Genomic DNA, 18,944 nt, shown 5'->3' on the forward strand with positions numbered 1-18,944 from the left:
CCTTCTCCTTCTTCTTTTCAGTTTCATTTTTTTTTTTTTTCTGTAGGAATAATCGAGCAGGAGACAGGTATGGTGATTCATCTTATTCTTCTTCTTTCTTTTGTTATTGATTAAATTGAGGACTGATCCGTCACCATCGATCGTCTTTAACGGCCAAACAGATTATTCGCGGTTGGATTCAAGATAGTTTGAATTCTGAAAGTGATGTTTCTACGGACAAAACTTCAGGAACATCGTGTCTTTGTTTTTTGTTTTTTTTTTAAAATGTGTGTTCTTTTGTTATGATATCAGGATTTCGCCATTAAAAAGGATAGGAGTTTCATGGAGATGTCGTAGTGTTAGAGTTATTTTCATATGTTGTTCTTTTTAAAGCTTGTGTTGCTAGCTTTTTGTTTCAAAGTTCAGATCGCCAATCCGATGATTAAATTACTTCTCTGAATTTCTCGTGATTTTTGTTAGAATTTGCCCCCTTGTGCTTTCTGTTTTCTTTCCACATGTTTGCTCTTCAGGAGATATCGAGGCTTTTGAATCTGAACTTCTCGAGATTTAATTGCAGGGTTTAGCAGGATAGGAAGGGTTCCACGATGTTGGAGCAACTCCTGATATTTACGAGGGGAGGTCTAATCCTTTGGACATGCAAAGAGCTCGGAAACGCTCTTAAGGGATCCCCCATTGACGCCTTGATCAGATCTGTCCTCTTGGAGGAGCGTTCTGGCGATTCATCTTACAATTATGATGGTGCTGGTGCCTCGTATACCCTCAAATGGACATTCCATAACGAGCTTGGACTCGTTTTTGTGGCTGTGTATCAGAGAATGCTCCATCTCCTTTACGTGGATGACCTCCTTACCATGGTGAAGCATGAGTTTTCACAGCTTTATAATCCAAAACGTGTGGTTTATGATGATTTTGATGAAACCTTCCGTCAGCTTCGCAAGGAAGCTGAAGCTAGGGCTGAGGAAATTAGGAAATCAAAGCAGGCAGCTCGATCAGTAAGTTCTTCCAATAAGAAGCAAAATCATATTGTATCCCAAAAAGGTGGATCACAGGGAGGTGGTAAACAAAAGAGTAGTGTGTCTGGAAAAGATGGTGAGGATGGTGATTCTGCAAAAGCACGGATATTGGAGAATGGTAATTCTAATGGACATGGGACCAAAAGTGAAATGGTCCGTACCCCTGCCTTAACAGGCAAAGAAAACGGGAGTGCTGACGTTGGGGCTTTCGATGTAAGTAAACTTCAGAAGATGCGATCTAAACAAGGAAAAAAAACAGACACGGTTTCTAACATGGTTTCTAAAGTGGAGCCAAAGAAAAAGGAAACAAAAAAAAACAGAGTTTGGGATGATTCACCTCCAGAGTCCAAATTGGATTTTACTGATCCAATGGATGAGAGAGGAGATCAGAGTGCGGCACTTGTGGCAGCAGATGTGGGTGATAGCATGATGGACAAAGAAGAAGTTCTCAGTAGTGAAAGTGAGACCGATGAAGATGAGGAGGTCCAAAAGAGTAACCAGCCTAATGCAAAGAAGAAAGGATGGTTTTCATCAATGTTCCAAAGGTGCATCTGATGTTACTGCATGTTCTGTTCTTCTATTTTTGCTTGCGTGTGGCTGGCTTCTATGTTTATGATGCCAATACAGTTTTCATTTTTAATCTATCAAATTTACTTGACATAAAAAATTATTCTCAAATTTACTAGGATTTGCTGCAGCTACATGAAATAGACTCTGACCAAATCTTAAGTCGATTCACATGGTGACTGATTGACATCATATATAATCCAATGTCCTAGTGTCCTAATTTTGGCTGTTGAATTTATTATCATTTTGAAGTTCCTCCAACTAGCCGATACTTTCCCTTTATTTTCACTTATGCATTTAATTCTTTTTGCCAGTACCTGTGGTCCTACTCTTTTAAGCATCAAATTCTACTGTTTCAGCCTATTGGGGATTTTGCAGAGAGCTCCTTGGTGAACACCATAATACAATGTGCATTGGGCATTCTGAATGAGTATGTGTAGCTATTCTAAGTAATTCATTTAGATGGGATGCATTAGAGAAGCATAATATATTGAATAAATGCTATTGATCCAAGGAGGACTACTTTGAGGAGGACCAAATTTGGGTTTTCATGTCTCCTGGGCTGCTGTATTATCCCGAGTCCTGGTTTGAATTGGAGGCTTACTTTGCATATGAATACGAAGACATAGTGCCTACACCCATTATGTCTAGTAGCTTCACAGTTTTCTTTGTCTGGGGGGTGAAAAGTTTTGCCATCCTATAGTTGTACATGTGCTCCACGCCCCACACAAATTGCTTGAGAGTGCTAGCATTGTTGTGGGAGATCCTGTACCACACGGAATTCACCTAGAAAGATCTTGTCTTATCAGTGGCGAAGAAATCTCCTAACTTCGGCTAGTCACACATGGAAAAATTGACCCAACTTCATCATGGTCTATAATGAATCCAGGACTGGTTGTTTCTGGCTGTGGTCTATTTGTGACCTATGTGGCCATGTATGTTCTCCATTTTTTGGCATGGATGTAAAGGGGTGTTGACGGGTTTAAGTTCCATTATTCTGCAGTGATACAAGTACTTCATGTCCCAGGTAAGTTGTCCATCAGTGAGAAGCATGCTAACCTAATGAAGAGGAACTGGTCTAACTTCAGCATTCTGCAATTTCTTCAAAAGTTTGGGTTTACTACCACTTTGGCTGATAGTCTTGTAGACCTATATGCTATTGACATGCATGAGAATATGTGGTTTTCAAACATCAGAGGAAGTTAGCTGTTGCTTTTCTGATTCAACTGCATGATGACATGGCTTTGCCATATTCACTTTTTATTCCTCCTTGAAGACCACTACGAGGAGACATCTTGATGGATGATTTTTGTGCATCCAATTGGATAGTTGTTTTTTTCATGAAGCTTATTTCTTTTTCTCAACTTCAGTATTGCAGGGAATGCAATTTTGGAGAAGTCAGACCTGGAACCAGCTCTGAAAGGTCTCAAGGATAGGCTCATGACCAAGAATGTGGTATGTTTAGATGGTTCACTTCTCTAGAGAAAAGATGTTCATTAACTGTACGCTGTAGATCATTCTGCTCAAAATTATGAGAATATGGCATTTCTAGGCTGAGGAAATAGCTGAGAAGCTCTGTGAGTCAGTATCAGTTAGTCTTGAAGGCAAAAAGTTGGGTTCGTTCACAAGGATTTCTTCAACAGCTCAGGTACGATAACTTCTTTTCTTTTTTTTCTCTTTCGTTTCAATCATTTATCTGTTTCCTATGTTTCCCATTTTAAAGATTTTTACATCTTCTTGTGTCATGCTGGCTGCAGAATGCAATGGAGGAAGCCCTTCTTCGAATCTTAACTCCAAAACGTTCTATTGACATCTTGAGGGATGTTCATGCTGCTAAGGAGCAAGGAAAACCATATGTTGTTGTTTTTGTTGGTGTTAATGGAGTTGGAAAGTCCACCAATCTAGCAAAGGTTTGTACAACAACTACTCACCCAAAAACCCCAATTTCTTCCACTTACATAACTGGAGGAGACTGATTTTGATTTTCAAATGTTAGGTGGCTTACTGGCTTTTGCAACATAAAGTTAACGTTATGATGGCTGCTTGTGACACTTTTCGATCAGGTGCAGTCGAGCAACTCCGGACTCATGCTCGTAGGCTCCAGGTATATTATTTTAGCATGGTTTTACTTGCCTTGGGTCATGTCAACATTTGTGTATAGGTTTCCCATCCACGTTGTTTAACTTAAACCATTTTTTATGACTTACCAGCTTACTCTGCTTAAAATGTGAAGAAAAAGAAAAGCATAGGTGTCTTCTAATGGGCTGATACAATTGTTTCATGCTGTCTTAGATTTGTATTGATTTGGTTATACAATTAAATACTGATTCTTGGGGCAGGCTTCATTCACTTGGATTTGTGCTACTGAAAGAATTTGTTCCAAAGCAATTACTGCCTTCTCATCGATTTTTTTAGTTGTAGAATGTGACCGATACTTTATGATGTATGACTAATCTATTGAAAAGTCTTTTGTGTTAATTCATAGTAATTTGAACGTGTTCATAGTATATCCAGTTTAACCAAAATCTTCCTCATATTTGTTGTTTTATGCGCCATTACTAAACTGAAGTTACGTTCTATCCATGGAGCAATTTTTTTTAGTTTTGTCCCCTATATCAGTCCAATTGACTGAAACATGTCGGTTCTATTTTCTTTGTGCATTTTGGGTACAGTCCAATCCTAAGGGTGTCTTTTCTCTTTACAAGCCAAAGGTTAATTCTTTCTTCTAGGGGAATGAAATTGGCGAAGTTTTTTATAAGTTGAGTGATGCAATTGATTTGACTGCTATTTAGATTCCAATATTTGAGAAAGGATACGAGAAGAATCCAGCCATTGTGGCAAAGGAAGCTATCCAAGAAGCTTGTCGCAATAAATCAGATGTTGTTCTTGTAGACACAGCTGGAAGGATGCAGGTATGACATGGTCATGATATCTATAGCTTTTGAGTTGTTTATATTTCTTTCCTTGATATTGTTCCAGGGCAAAGAAATGTCCTTTTCTACCTTTTTTCTCTTATCAAGTGTTGTGATTCAGGATAATGAACCCTTGATGAGAGCTCTGTCCAAGCTCATTTATCTCAATTGTCCGGATCTAGTTCTCTTTGTTGGAGAGGCACTAGTTGGAAATGATGCTGTGGATCAACTGTCAAAGTTTAACCAGGTTTGAATGTTACAGACAAATCATTTTCTGGTAATTTGATGTCTATTCATTGTAGAAGTAATAGTTATTGGAATACACCAGCTTTACTTCCTGCAGTTAATCAAATTCAACCGAGTAGAATATAATTTGAGATGATCATTTTTTTTACTGCAGAAATTGGCCGACCTTTCTCCTGCGCCTAGTGCCAGGTTGATTGATGGAATTCTGCTGACGAAATTTGATACTATTGATGATAAGGTAATTATTTGTAAGTGCTAGGTTTATTTGATATCAAATAAGTTCTAAAACAATTGCTTCTATGCAGGTTGGAGCTGCACTTTCCATGGTGTACATCTCTGGTGCACCTGTGATGTTTGTCGGCTGTGGACAGTCCTACACAGACCTCAAGAAGCTTAACGTCAAATCCATTGTTAAAACCCTCTTGAAGTGAAAATTTTGAATTTTTTCTTGTGTTAGAACTATTTGTGTTGATGTAGTGACTGCTGCAGAGCTCTGTTCCTGATGACCTCGTTATCACGACATTGGAGGTGATGTAATAGATAGTGCAATTTAAATATTTCCAGTTATATTGATGATTCAATTTCCAGATGTTTCAGTTGCACTTTAACTTGCCATTTGTGTGTGCAATTAAAATAAAAAAGGACCACCAATATGGTTTGCATTGTTCTGGAAATATCCACTGCTGCATTATTGAACAGGATTACACGAGTTATAGATATTCTTACAGGAAGTGCAGCTTCAATTACAGAAGCTCCAAAAACAAGGTTGCGCTAGGATGGAGACCGGCATCCTTGAGAGTCATCCCCAACTGATCAAAACCGTATACTTTTCTTGGGAAGTTGAATATTAGTCGATAGCTGCCTATGCCAGGTTTGTTTAGGGAGTCTATGTATCTGTACACGGACTGAATGTTGTCCGTACAAATGAAGCTTTGCTCCTTTCTTTCACCATCGGGAAATCGTATTTGTATCTGCAAAATTATTAGTTGTTAAACAGACCATCTGCCAATTATCATTCCTAGAGTTGATGAAATTGTTTCCAAGTACCTGGGTCACCATCGAATTCTTTCCAGGTGTTGTTGCTGTCTTATTGTGAGATACTGTAATTGCTTCTTTCACCTTACTTCCTGTTTGTTTAGTAGCAGCAACATTTCTGTTCGGCATATCTATATCCTTCTTTGTTCGAACTGCTGCTGTCTTTCGATTCACAGGCGCTTCCTCAATGGCTAGATCTTGGAGTCTCCCCCTTTCCTGCTATCGGTAGACAGACACGTTATGCCATCTAAAGGTATTTTCTTACAACAATGAGAGGAAAAGTAGAGAAGACATATAACTCAAGCATATCGAATCTCTTCGATTGGAGGCACACCTTGTCAATCTGAAGAGCAGCATTGTAGGCAGCATCTTGTTCTTGCCGCAGTTGTCGATTAGCTTTAATCCTTTCATCTTCTGTTGCTCTCGGAGTTCTGAATGCCAAGCCTTGTTCTTCAGTTGTCCTTTGTAGAATCTCCACCAGCTCAGCAGGTGAGACTGGTCCTTCCACCTAATCATGTATGGATTGAAATGAGAAGTTAGGTTTGAAAACTTTTACTGATTATATGAAAAAATGAAAGAAGTTGTCAAAAGAAAAGAACGAACAAAATAGAAAACCAATACCTGCTGCAGGACTGCTATACTACCACCAGAAACAGGGGCCAAGACGGCACAAAATGGGAAACTGAATGCTCTCAGTGCTGAAGTCATCTGCAATCCTTCTCCTCTGCTTGGAATAGCGCCCCATGAAACAAAATTGGAATCAAGGAACTGCACCACCAAATCCGAGCCAAGAGTCTCACTGCAGAAGGGAGGCGTATATGGATGCTCTGGCGAGTGCAGGTACACAAACAGAAGTTTCTTTTCCTCCTCTGCTATTTTAAGTGCTTCTGCAAATCTGCATGCGTAGAAGAAAGGATGGGAGAACCCATACTCTTCCTCATAGGATTTATGAAAAAACCAATCCTCAGGAGCTACCGATACTTCATGGGGTGGCTGGAAGTAGACTCTATGTTCTCTCCTCCCCGTGCCGATTTGAGAGATCCCTTGTCCTACAGCTCTTGAGACCCCCCCTGCTATGCTTAGTGGGAGGTTCACAATTCTCCTCACTAGACCATTTTCTCTTCTTCGAATCATCTTCAGAAAGTCTGTCAGAGAGCTGAAGTAGCAAGATCTTATCACCAACCCTTAAGAGTCCTGTATCTTTCGGGCCGTGCAGAGATCATGTTTTCTTTTAAGTATGACTTGCGTCATGGAAGGAGAAGATGGTGAGAATCTTACTTTTTAAAGGCTTATTAAAGAGGTTGCTGAGGGAGATTGTAAGATCCCCACCTTTTTGTAAAGAGGCGTGGTGTGGTTTCTGAGCATAGGAATCCATTAAAGTGAAAGCATATCATGGACGCCTTTTTCTTTTTAGACTTACATTCTTAGGTGCTGTCTCTATGTTGATGATTTTGGATTCCACCAGGTCTTCCTCAAATAATATTTCTAGTTTCTACACAGAAGTAGCAGACCCATTTGATTTCCTTTTTCTTTATATAATCCTGCTCCGTTTCTCTTCTTATCCGCTTGCTCTCAGCATTTTAGACTTGTAATTTGCAGTAAAAAAATCTTACAATTTATTGAAAATTTACTCTTTTTTTAATGGCAATTTTTCTATCTTCTGAAAAAAATATGCCCAAAATCGACTACATAAGCAGTTGATTACTTCAACAGCAAGACCAAATAAGAAAGGAGCAGTTGATTCGTTGTTTTCGTTGTTAAAGCAGTCGACTATTTTATAACCATCATCTCAGAAAGGACATTAAAGAATCCTAATTTATACATAATATTTTCTTACTGCAATGGTGAATCCTAATTTATACATAATTTTTTCTTACTGCAGTGGTGGATGTATTGGAGAGGAGATTACAGTTGCTAAGGTTCCCAATATAATCGGTTTTAATGGCTTCGTGCAGGTCTGAATAGCATTTCATTTACTTTCCGTTGAGGTTTCGTTTGCTTTGTTGGTTTCTGTGGAAGACCAGAGAAACTTTCGTCACTCTTTGACAGTAAAGATCACAGAATTGGTTATGAGGTGGGTCTAGATTCAGGTGATATTTTCCAAATAAGTTTCCTTGTTTGTTCAATATATAGTTTCAAGTTTTCTGGATCTCTAGTTTAATTCAGTTAAATTTAAAATCAAAAGCGGGATAATTCACTTCTTCTTTACTTTTTCATTCCATAACACAGAAAATCATGATTTTGAAATTAAGTTCTTGTTTGTATTAATTGTAGTTACTATCTAATGTTTATACTTCATATTAGTAGTTTCTTCATCAAGGCTAATCGAGAAGAAATTTTTTTTATTCGCTCAATACATTTGAAATATTTGTCCTAAAGTTGTAAGCATTCTTTATCTTCAGCACTTTTGGATCTATTCCACTCAATTATATTCTGCTAAGAGGGATTTGATTCGGAATGGTCACCGTCTTGTAGAAAGAAAAAGAAAATGGATGCGATTCCCATGGTCTGCCATCATCCACTCGTGCATTCTGCAGGTATAAGCTGACACAACTACGTGTTTGATGGGATTTTTCAGGGAAATATATTCCAACAAATTAAGCTATTAAAATCAAAGGAAAAACGTCAATAAGTATAAATTAACTAATGGCCACAAGAAAAAATAATATGCGGTGTCTTTTAATCTTCAACGAGCATAGGAAAAAAAAATAGTTAATAACCCAATAAACTACCTGTTGGTTGAAAATCTTCAACTTCCTTTCATATATTGCTCAGATACTTCCGTAGGCTATTACTAGAAATACTAGTAAATGGAAAGTCCTAAGCTTATTTCAAGCTTTTAGTTTCCAGTTTTCCCCCGTTAGGATCCCAAAAAACCATGAGTTTTAATTGAAAACACACTACTTTCTGAATTGTTGAAAGTAAACATAGGGTTTGAAGTGGTGAAAGTTTTAACATAGCAATGTCTTCCATCATACAATGCGCCAAACAGATGCCACTAATTCTGCTTGCTTCATCCAAAATTCATTTTTAACAACATAGTAACAATTGATCATGATTTCTTCGATCATAAACTCACTAGTGGAGTTAATATAAACTGACACTCCGGTGTCAAAGCAACTATTAAGTGGCTCATTTTAAAACTTCTCAAATGTTACATACAGGTGCCCGTGCCCCTCACACTACCAAACCTATACAGTGTGGGTGTACTGTGCACGTAACTAAGTATATAAAAATAAAACGCTTTTATGTAACACAAAAATAGATGTGTATGTATCATACATCTTAAATGATTTTTTCCAAAAAGAGGTTAAACCAGTTACTAATGTTTAAGAAGGGGGCATCTTACATAAATATGAGATAAAATTGAGTGCCAGGTACTGTGCTCTTTGACCTCGAATAAATGTTGAAAACTTTGAAGATAAATTTGGACTTTCCTCCAGGGTAAGTTAAAAGGACGGACAATTTCTTTAATCTTTTAAGGCCTGTTTGGAAACCTTAAAAAGAAAAGAAAAATTAATATTTGACCATTGTCATTTCTAAAAATAATTAATAAATATAAAATAATGGTAAATTTTTTTTTAATTTTTTTCTTTTCTATGAGACCCTTACGGGAATTTAAAACTTGAATAAGAGGTGGTCTCTCGATAAAATACCGGCAGAGAAAATAATGCGGAGTTTCTCTAGACACAGATGAGAATAATTGTACAATGGTAGGGGCAAGTTCAGGCAGAAGATAGATACAAATAAGCACTGAATCTTTACATTGCCCAAACTGCCCCCACTGAATCCATGCCAAGCAACACTCGCTTGCGCGGCTTGGTCAGGGAAAATGGCCCTTACCCGCTGCTCCTGGGAAATAACCAAACCAAGGGGTCCCTTGGCAGGTTACAATAAGCCTGCAGGACCCTTTTTTTTTTTTTTTTTCTTGCAAAAAATTTTCATTTGACGTAGACCTGGAGCACAGAGGGAAATAAAGACCACTACTAATTCAACCGTGTGGTGAAGGCCTGGTATTTGCAGATGGATAGGGATTACCCTGGCTGATAGGCGTTCTAAGGAGCGGATTCCATCTGTCAAATATTATCCGCCCACCTCGGCCAATTCTGCCATGAAATCTATACGGTGGGGTTGTTGAACCATTTTCCAGAGGAGGCTCCGATGGTAGCACCATGCCTGAAGCAGCTAACTTTTCTGGATCTAGGGGTTTTGTGAATAACAAAACAGGTTCATGAGGATCCTGCAACGCAAAAGTTTACGTCAATGCATGGAATGCCTCTATAATATGAAAATATAAAAAACAAGATTACAGTGAATAGCACAAGTTAGTCATTAGCTAGAAAAAAGGTTTGAAGCTTTATTTGACAAAGTGATAATGAACACCAACCATTTTCGAGATTTTGCAGGATCTAGTTACCAAATTGACGCACAAAATGTCAACATTTGCAATTCCAGTATGCTTTCAAACTAAAAGCATATGATTAAAATTTTGAAGGGCAAAACATAAATCTTTTTTTAAAAAAGAAGGCCAGAACATAGATGTGAGCAGTTCTTTGAATAGATCGAGTCTCAGAACTTCATCCACTATCCAGATAATTGACGTTCAGAACCTGACATTGAGGTGCCAATGCAGGAGGTAAGATGATTTAGACTTGGCTGGCAAGCATTTGTGTTGGAAAAGGTTAGCTTGGGGAGTTAGATATACCATTCTATGGAGCCATCCTTGGAGAGGCCTCCGTGTCAACTCTCGCTTCATGCGTCCTGTAGGGACCATCATCAGCTTGGAGTCTGTGTAAGGTGGATTCTGCATCGTGGGTCGAGTGCGTGATCGGCTGTGACCGTTCATCATGTCATCTGAATCGACAAAATCATCCTCATTTGATACATATCTGCTAGAGAATGGTGGAAAGCCTGGGAGTACCAACCCATCCTCAACAAGCTGCATCTCATGCTGAAGCAGCAAGGAGAAAAGACGGAAAATAGATAAAGAGGGCAGACAGAGACACATTCAGAATGTTTCCAAACAAAATGCTTGACTTAGAATACTGAAATGCAGTAGATCCGGACAAAATTTCACTAACCAAGCAGCATGGAATCAACAGCAATTGGAGGAAAAGAAAAAATTGTATTGGACTACATACTTTATACTTGATCTGAGTTCGTTGAAGACTAACTTCACTCTCCATGACCTCTCGCTTCTTCTCTTCTCTCTGTAAAGAGCTCTATTAATCAGCGCAGGTACACAAATGTCTAGTGATAATCAATAAACCAACAATTGTCTACAGAAAATATAGAGAAAGAGATGGTAGATACCTTGATTAAAGCGTCTAATACTGTTTTGGCTTGGTCCAAGTTGCGCCTAACCTGAATCCAACAACATATTAGATAAGGTTAAAAACCACCATTTGAAGATCGAAACCACTCTGCTGGTTCCTACAAAATTAAGTAATGGTTTCAACATCTTCCTACTCCTTCCAAAAACCGCAGAATATTTTTTAAACTAGACAATAAAACAGAACAGCTTATTCCTTGTTTGCATGACATTGGTACAGGTTATGATAGATGCAGAGTCACAAGATAGAATATTCAAAGAAATGATTCTAGAGTAGTTATCTTAATTAGAAATATTTTTTCAATTGATAGAAAAAGAAAGAACAGATGGACAGCTGTCATCCCTCGGGAGGTAAAATAGTGATGACAACAGTGGTGGGAGCTTGCAACAGCTGAAATTACTACCTTACTCTTACTTCATCTACTCTGAAGTGCTTAGAGATGTTAAAAAAGACCAAAAGGAGTTAAAGACTAAAATAAAAGAAAAAGTACATATAATTACAGATTCAAGAGAAACATGAACATTGGAATTTACCTGACGAAGCTTTTCAAAGGATTGAACATTATTCTCCCGCCTTTGCATCTGCACAATGTCAGGCCACCAAACACGCAGACATTTTATCATATTTTTTATATCTTTAAATGTAGGACTTAAACAAACAGTTGATTGCTGATTGCCATAAAGAGAGTCATCTCAATAAATTAGCAACAGAGGATTACAACAAAAAACAGAAAGATGCCTACCCTTCTGGTGTGAAGCCGGTGAGCCTTCTCCCTTGGTCTGAATACATTGTAGGGGTTTGTATCATTAACTGGAGGAGGGGGCTGGATATACCAAATCAGTAAAATAATCAGATTACTGGGTCTTGCTTTATGAATGGAAATAGAACATAACATGTAGCAAAAAATGACCCCATGAAACAACTGATTGATAGAAGAAAAAACAGAGCTCAAAATACATTCTGCACATCATGAATATGTGCTGTAAAAATAAAGAGCCAGCATACCAAACACAATGCCTTTGCCTAGCAAGGATTAGGGCAGGTACAAGTAAGCTAGGCTCTTCCAAAAAGTAAATAGTAAAAGTTAAGCTCATGAGTAACATGAACATCAATGGAAGAGAAAAAAAGTAGATAATACAAGCTAAAGCTCGTATCTAGTGTGAACATCAAAGAAAGTGAGTGCAATTTAATGTAAACCTACTTAAATGCAGTTTTAGGCCAGTATTTACTAGGCTTTTCATCACCAGATTAGAACATGACTCATTAGAAAAGCATAAGCTGAGATACATGCATGAATCTCAAAGGATCTTAAACACTCAAAAGGGTCACCTAGAACATTTCTTAATGATGCAAGAAGATTCACTCTGAATCAGGGTACTCCAGATTTCTTAATACATCACCCATTATATAGCAGATCTAAATTCTTCCCTACACAATCAATTTACGGTTGGCTCCCTCAAAACCTCCAAGGCGCAATGCCCCTTATCATCATCCCCCATAAAGTTTGAGTCAGAACCATCTGCTACAAAATACTCATCCTTTGTCTTCTGCAAAATGCTTATCTTGGCCTCCAGAAATACCACATTGGCAATCCACACTAAGGGCTTGAAGAAAAGGGTAAAGATTGCTTTTGTTGACCAGTGTTGAAGTTGAGTTCAGGTTCATCTCAGAATCACTCATTGAAACTAGGAAGTCTTTCCCCAGCTAATAATCATGGAATTTTCCATGCTTTTAACCCATGGGAATTATTCCACAAACACTCCATCTAGAACTACAAAGCCACACAACATGCCTAAGGAGTGCACAACATAGCTCGACAAAACAAACACCCTGCTCAAATACCATGTTAAAGTTGGTTTCATGTTCATCTCAAAATGACTAGCAAAAACTAGGTCTATTCCCAACAAATAACCATAGGATTTTACCAAGTTCTAACCTATGTGGAAATTATTCCAAACATGCAAACAAGTGGCCAATAGAAGTACATTTACATGCTTGCAATATTTTGGAAAAAAACTAATAAGTTCAGAGGAATGCAGTCAAAATTCAATCAATTGTTTCTTTCTTCAAAACAAATTGACACAAACTCACCTGTAGCCTTCGCAGGATAGGCTTTTGCCACCGTTCCCGCTGATTTCATAAAAAAATGAAAAACATAAATGAGAAGATATTTAAGTAACTAATTTAATTGCTGTTCACTCTATACATTGTCCAGAGATACTAAGATATGTGTTTCCACTACAGAAAATAAGCTCTCAAACAAATTGGAGGAAGAATGCAGCAAAAATAACAAATCAATAAAACAGAATTAGACAATTAATAAAAACCAAAACTGCAATTTGTTCAAGAAAATCCAGTACCTTTGCTTTCCAATAATTATAGACAGACTGGAGAACTGCATATCGAACAGAAAAGGACTGCATGGCCTGCAGAGTAATGCAGCTAAGAAATTTAATAACACTAAAGTGTACAGACTTAATTCAATAAAAAATCATTAACATAACTAAAACACATGCCTCAACATACGCATATTAATTATCACTTTTATCAAAAAAAAATATACGCATACAAATTGTCAAAGTAATAATACATCTACAAAGTCAAGAAAGAAGAAAATATTTTCTACTGTGACACTTTATTTTCATCAGTCACCAAATCCACATTAAAAATGGAAAATATTTTTGAAACTATTTATATTTATTATAGCAGATTTTTGAAAAATAATTTGTCTTATATATTTGTATCCATACTAATAAAAAGCAGTATAAAGGAACCAAGTTACCCCTTGCAATCAAAATATTGGAAGCAGGACCTTATTTTTTCCTTTTCTTTTTTAAGACAAAGGGAAGCAGGAATGCTTAAAAACTGATTTTGTCAGCAAACTGGTTTAATGAATAAAGCTGACACTGTCAGAGGGATTTCAATAGAAAAAGTGCTACCAGAGATTTTATGGAGTACATAAAAGCTATTTATGCTCAAAATTTTATAGCACGTCAGTATTACAAATAGGAGTTCATCAAGTAATTTATGTAATTGTCAAAATTAGATGAAGATGGTCTATATTCGTGGCAAATTATTCACAATCACAAACAGTTAAATAAATTTCTTTTCTAGGATTTTTCACATAAGATTCTAGTGAAGCTTCAAGCTACAACAAGAACCCACTTAGACACCCAAATGTAACCATTAACCAGAGATCAACCCAGCAAAGAGAACAATGAAAACCATTAAAGTTGACTGCCGTTGAGAAAGTACTTCGCAACTGCTTTAGCCAAAAAAAGTAGTTTTAAAATAAACTATGGCACTTCGAACAGTCTATGTGACACTTTTCCAGCAGACAATAAAACACTAGAGGAGCTACACAATAATGGGTCTACAGGTATAATGTATCAATTAATTTATTAAAAGAACACAGTACAGTTTGAGATAGATCAAAATTAGTAGCTTGTAGGGTGTATATCATCTTAAAACAAACAAACGGATATAAACTAGTAGCAGAAATAAAATATTGCTACATAAAAAAAAATTTAGAACACAAAAAAGGAAAATAAAAAATCAACATAACAGAATTGAGGTACCAGAATAAGAAAGGCACAAAGAATAACCAAACAATACACCATGGATAGTAGTAAAAAAAAAATATGAGACACAAATGACATCTCACTTGTTTTTAACTAGTGAATGAGATATTTTAGTTCTGTTGATCTTAGTTCTGTTGAAATAAGGTTTCACCTCACTGACTGCGTCTAACTGAAGAAGAACAGGGATTGGAGAGCCAAGGTTAGGAGTTATAATCCCCGCTCTTTCTCTTGCCTTATGATCCAGAATCTCCAGTTTACAAAGAATAGTCTCCAACCTGCATTGAAGAATATGCATCTATTATAACTTGCCCAATGAACTAGAGATGTATGAAATTTGGCAAAACAGGTACATTTGCACTTTCACACTAGATCATAATCTAAAAAATTGCATTTAATCATTTTAAAGTATATGTTGAGTTGATAACTGATACCACTTTACTTATGAATGGAGATACTCACTAGGAAGCTGTCAACCATTTTGATCCTATTTCTTTTTATTGGACTAGCACTATTGAACAACTAACATAGAGGCGTTCAGATGATATGCAATTCCCAGAATAGAAAACCTCAAAATATAAGAACTTGGGAGTACAGGTGTTACTTTTCAGGTGTGAGAATCTTCCTTTCATTGTTGAATTCTTCAAGCCAATCCTCATCCTCATTGTCCAGGTCATACTCAACAAACTCTCCAATCTCTGCCCTAGCTGCAAATAGTATAGGAACAGAGTGGTAAGTTAGACCATTCTCTTATATAAATTAACAACTGTTGCGGTATAAGTAGGAAGAGCAATTTGGAGAAAAATTACCACCCCTCCCTCGTAAGTAAGATGTCGGCTGTAGAAATGTGCGGGAATAATCCCTTTCATATGTATCCACAAAAACAAATTGTGGAGTTGGAATTTCAGCAGCACATTTCTTAGGGACATGATGCACCTAAAGACATCACATTCTCATCAGTATATTAGACATGAATTCCATCTTAACAAAATGTATTCCACAGTGAAATTTGGCAATTAAGATGAGAATAATACTCTTTTTCATGTATTATTTTCTTTTTGAAACAGAGGAGTGACATGTATAGTGGCAAACTCAATGAAATCAGCTATAGTGATCCCGCTATATGAAACAAAACAGAGCACAAGTTTCTGTGGAAAGACAAATCTTGCAATTTCAAAATTTTGAAATACTTAAACCCAGCACACTGGTCAAATAAGAATCATGTTTCTCTACCTATGGTAACAAAACCGAGCAACATAAGAAGTACGAATCTTACCACTTCAAGAATGTACTCACTATAAAGAGAAAACCTCCTTGTATTTTGCTTGTTGGCCTTTGGCCATTCGATGAAAGCATCCATTAAAAAGAAATTATAAAGAGAAATATTATACCAAAAAAAAAAAAAAACACAAAAAGAAGTGGAAAAAGAAACCAGCTTTAACGCAGAACAGAGTTAAATACAAATGCTGAAAGACATGCAGCAAAGGGATATAGAAGACACTGTGCTTATGTCAGAAAGGAAGAAGACATCAACATCTTAAAAAAGAAAAACACACATATACTGCTAAGTAGATGCTTACTAAAAGAGCCATGGCTTGAGAGTTGTGAATTATGAGAAATATAGAAAACACCTTTCCTTTTTTAGAAGGTCTACTTCACCTCATTTTCGGCCTCAGCAGCAAGTCTGAGTATCTGAGAGTTACGTGTGGATGTAGTTGTGGGCTCATCTTCTTCAAAGTCTTTGATAGATTTAACAATTGGAAGCTTCTTATGAATGTCGAGAGGACGAGGCCGGAATGACAGCCTACTCATGTCCGCTCATCTCCAGTTAGTACAGCTATATCTTTCTCACTGTTCATGCCGTCCCCATTGCAGTTTGACGAGCATGCCGATCTCAATTTCATCCAGCACCCTCCAAATTATATTACTCGATGATATTAACAGCAGATAACCAATGCAACACTATTAACAAGGTAAGTTCCGCAAATTCACCAAAGAGTAGCTCGAACTTCAGAAGCCATTTCACACTTGCAAACTATGAAACTATCCATCCATTGATGTACCTTAAAATGGTAATTTCCATATGAAGATCACTAACCATCTTCACTCATGCCATTGATTCAGAAAATGGCAACGCTTTTTGAAGCAGCTACGAACTCCTCATACGGCAAGATCAACACGGAAACTTGAGAGACCACAGCAGCAACTAAGACAGGGAGGAAAATTCGCACGTCGAAACAGTAGACAGACAAACGACAGATAGAGCTGAAAATCCTTCAATTCGAAAGGAAGAGAGGAGAGTGCAAGTCGATGAAAACCCTAGAAACAAAGTAAAGTGACCCTGGCTCGCACGTCCAGGTCAACAACGACTGGGTGTAGCTGAAAAAGGCCCAGTAGACACAAAACCTAACCCTAACAAATCAAGTAACAAAAACTACTCGATGCCCTAACTTCAAAAATGCAACTCCGTCATTCGCGCCATACCAGGGCATCAAATCACAAGCATGAGAAAAGCAGAAACACCGATACGCAAACCCTAGAAAACTACTAGAGAACGTGAAAACTTAAACAAAATTCGCACCTCCTTAAAAACCCGCGCCCAAGACGTGCAAATCTGCCACTAGTTGAAATCGCTCCCGCAGAAACGTCCGAAACCTAGAAGCGAATTACGTGAGAGAAGCCGAGTTTCAATTACGAAGCAGCAAGACGAGAGTTCACCAACAGGATATCCAGCCGGAGAAGGTCGAGACCGTCGGAAGAAAGGGAGAGATTAGGGCTGGAAAGTGAAGGTGCTGGTGGAGTAAGCGCAGCGTCTGAGGACCTGCGCGGGAGGTATTGAGGACACCAAGGAACTGAAGGACAAAAAACAGACTTCGAAGGGTTTGAAGGTCGAAAAGGAGGGAATATGGAGAGAGAAAGAGGAAGAGGGAGGGTGGAGCTGGTGCTGGTCGCGGGGCTCTCTCATGCAGTGACCTCGATGCCACCATCGCATTCGCCTTCAACTCTACAGAAGACGTACGGCGTATTAATAAAAATACGTATCTCATACATTCCCCCCCTAATAACCAACCAGAGGAGGCACAAGGCTCCGAGAACATACGTATTTCATACTCGTGAGCGTCTCTTTCGATACCTTATACGTACACGAAGAAGAAAAGGATCATGGAGCGAGAAAGAGGGAGGATATATAGTGATTAGTGAGTGACGATCTAGGGTTTTTTTAGGACTTTTTCTTGTTAATTTTCAGATCTAGTTTAAGATGCAATAACGGCCGTCCAGCCAACTTCCATGGAATTCCAAATATTATCATAGACTAATATTTAAGATCTAGTTTTTTTCATAGACTGACAAGACACGGCTTATTGTCCAAATAAGGAAAAGGCGCGGCCTGGGGGGGGGTTTGTGGCTTTGTTCTACTCGAGTTTCGAACCATCGGACCAGCCAACCAGAACAAGAACTTTTCTGGGTTCTAAGTCTTAAACTGGTTCCAAAAGCCACGTGCGGTTCATGGATCCGAGGCATCGGAGTAAGGAATTAGGACACCACCTCTTTTTTCGCTTTGACGCTTTCGAGACGCTGCATGCCGCATGCCACGTTCTGGTCCCTGGTTGTCCGCTTTCAGGGGCCAACATTGATGCAACGGCTTAAACTCAAACTTCCACCTTTGAGGAGCTGTTCCCGCGTTCCTCGTTCAGGAGACATGCCGCGGTCCAAAGCGCCTTGTCTTTACAATCTGCCCGCCTGCAAGACCGTAAGGCACCTCCACTCTGGCCTCGCTCGTCTCGTTGTGATCGATCTCGTTCGCCGGGCCGTAAGGCTCCGCAAAAACCGTCGAGTTCTTCGCTTTATCTGGTAATTCCGACTTTCTCTTCCACGCTCGACTACTCGTTGGCCGCCATTTCGATGTTTTTCCTTTTACCTCTGCGTTTTTGCTTAACACCCTTATCAGATGCTTCTCTCAGAGCGCCTTTCCTATCCGGTCTCTCGTGGTCTTCATGCAAATGCTTCAGAACTCCCTGAAGCCGGATACTTTTACCTTTCCATTTCTCGTTACGGTATCTGCTTTTCGTAAATCCGCGGGAGAAGGGAAGCAGATGTACGGCCAGATTATCAAATACGGGTTTGAAATTCATATTTTTGTGGGAAACACTACGTTGAATTTTTATTCGGTAGTCGGAGAGATGGGTTACGCTAAGACGTTATTTGATACATGCCTGAATTTAGATGTTGTTTCCTACAAAACCTTGATTGATGGGTATG

General features: G+C 38.3%; 3 protein-coding genes across 6 annotated transcripts; 1 reads left to right on the top strand and 2 right to left on the bottom strand.

The window, feature by feature from the left end:
* Positions 1-7,959, top strand: LOC137942010 (uncharacterized). Of its 4 annotated transcripts, none has more exons than XR_011110462.1 (11): positions 1-67; positions 557-1,558; positions 2,951-3,035; positions 3,133-3,228; positions 3,338-3,490; positions 3,577-3,684; positions 4,373-4,492; positions 4,614-4,739; positions 4,893-4,976; positions 5,044-5,266; positions 7,729-7,959. XR_011110462.1 is itself a non-coding variant. In XM_068787670.1 (10 exons), the coding sequence occupies exons 2-10, from the start codon at positions 585-587 to the stop codon at positions 5,167-5,169; spliced, it is 1,872 nt and encodes a 623-aa protein (XP_068643771.1). In that variant the 5' UTR covers positions 1-67; positions 557-584; the 3' UTR covers positions 5,170-5,458. The 4 variants fall into 4 exon arrangements, 2 of the variants coding, with proteins under 2 accessions (XP_068643771.1, XP_068643772.1); XR_011110463.1 differs by lacking the exon at positions 7,729-7,959 and adding an exon at positions 5,467-5,553; XM_068787670.1 differs by lacking the exon at positions 7,729-7,959 and having other exon boundaries at positions 5,044-5,458.
* On the bottom strand, positions 5,482-6,961 carry LOC137942012 (plant UBX domain-containing protein 10-like). Its single transcript, XM_068787674.1, has 4 exons — positions 6,395-6,961; positions 6,108-6,281; positions 5,786-5,989; positions 5,482-5,709 (listed from the first exon to the last, which is right to left on the bottom strand). Exons 1-4 carry the CDS (start codon positions 6,905-6,907, stop codon positions 5,482-5,484), a joined length of 1,119 nt encoding a protein of 372 aa, XP_068643775.1. The 5' UTR covers positions 6,908-6,961.
* A 1,462-nt stretch (positions 7,960-9,421) lies between the features above and the next one.
* On the bottom strand, positions 9,422-17,634 carry LOC137941167 (uncharacterized). Its single transcript, XM_068786460.1, has 12 exons — positions 16,344-17,634; positions 15,494-15,620; positions 15,289-15,391; positions 14,839-14,962; positions 13,467-13,532; positions 13,198-13,236; positions 11,849-11,929; positions 11,640-11,687; positions 11,087-11,137; positions 10,915-10,983; positions 10,479-10,724; positions 9,422-10,013 (listed from the first exon to the last, which is right to left on the bottom strand). The coding sequence occupies exons 1-12, from the start codon at positions 16,494-16,496 to the stop codon at positions 9,765-9,767; spliced, it is 1,356 nt and encodes a 451-aa protein (XP_068642561.1). The 5' UTR covers positions 16,497-17,634; the 3' UTR covers positions 9,422-9,764.
* Between the last annotated feature and the right edge of the window lie 1,310 nt (positions 17,635-18,944).

This window comes from Aristolochia californica, unplaced genomic scaffold (genome assembly GCF_029961685.1).
Source record: "Aristolochia californica isolate CCGP_79_NKW_82.1479 unplaced genomic scaffold, dmAriCali1.0.hap1 SCAF_9, whole genome shotgun sequence".
In the NCBI taxonomy this organism is placed as follows: domain Eukaryota; kingdom Viridiplantae; phylum Streptophyta; class Magnoliopsida; order Piperales; family Aristolochiaceae; genus Aristolochia; species Aristolochia californica.

What these genes read in the sequence shown, in the direction of transcription:
- LOC137942010 (XM_068787670.1), top strand. Translation starts at nt 585, where the DNA reads ATGTTGGAGCAACTCCTGATATTTACGAGGGGAGGTCTAATCCTTTGG. An exon ending in TTTTCATCAATGTTCCAAAG is followed by an intron (nt 1,559 to 2,950) that starts GTGCATCTGATG and finishes TCTCAACTTCAG; the next exon opens with TATTGCAGGGAATGCAATTT. An exon ending in AGTCCACCAATCTAGCAAAG is followed by an intron (nt 3,491 to 3,576) that starts GTTTGTACAACA and finishes TTCAAATGTTAG; the next exon opens with GTGGCTTACTGGCTTTTGCA.
- LOC137942012 (XM_068787674.1), bottom strand. Translation starts at nt 6,907, where the DNA reads ATGATTCGAAGAAGAGAAAATGGTCTAGTGAGGAGAATTGTGAACCTC. An exon ending in GTATAGCAGTCCTGCAGCAG is followed by an intron (nt 6,282 to 6,394) that starts GTATTGGTTTTC and finishes ATACATGATTAG; the next exon opens with GTGGAAGGACCAGTCTCACC. An exon ending in CTGCTCTTCAGATTGACAAG is followed by an intron (nt 5,990 to 6,107) that starts GTGTGCCTCCAA and finishes TACCGATAGCAG; the next exon opens with GAAAGGGGGAGACTCCAAGA.
- LOC137941167 (XM_068786460.1), bottom strand. Translation starts at nt 16,496, where the DNA reads ATGAGTAGGCTGTCATTCCGGCCTCGTCCTCTCGACATTCATAAGAAG. An exon ending in ACCGGCTTCACACCAGAAGG is followed by an intron (nt 11,688 to 11,848) that starts GTAGGCATCTTT and finishes GACATTGTGCAG; the next exon opens with ATGCAAAGGCGGGAGAATAA. An exon ending in CCTTTGAAAAGCTTCGTCAG is followed by an intron (nt 11,138 to 11,639) that starts GTAAATTCCAAT and finishes TGTTGGATTCAG; the next exon opens with GTTAGGCGCAACTTGGACCA.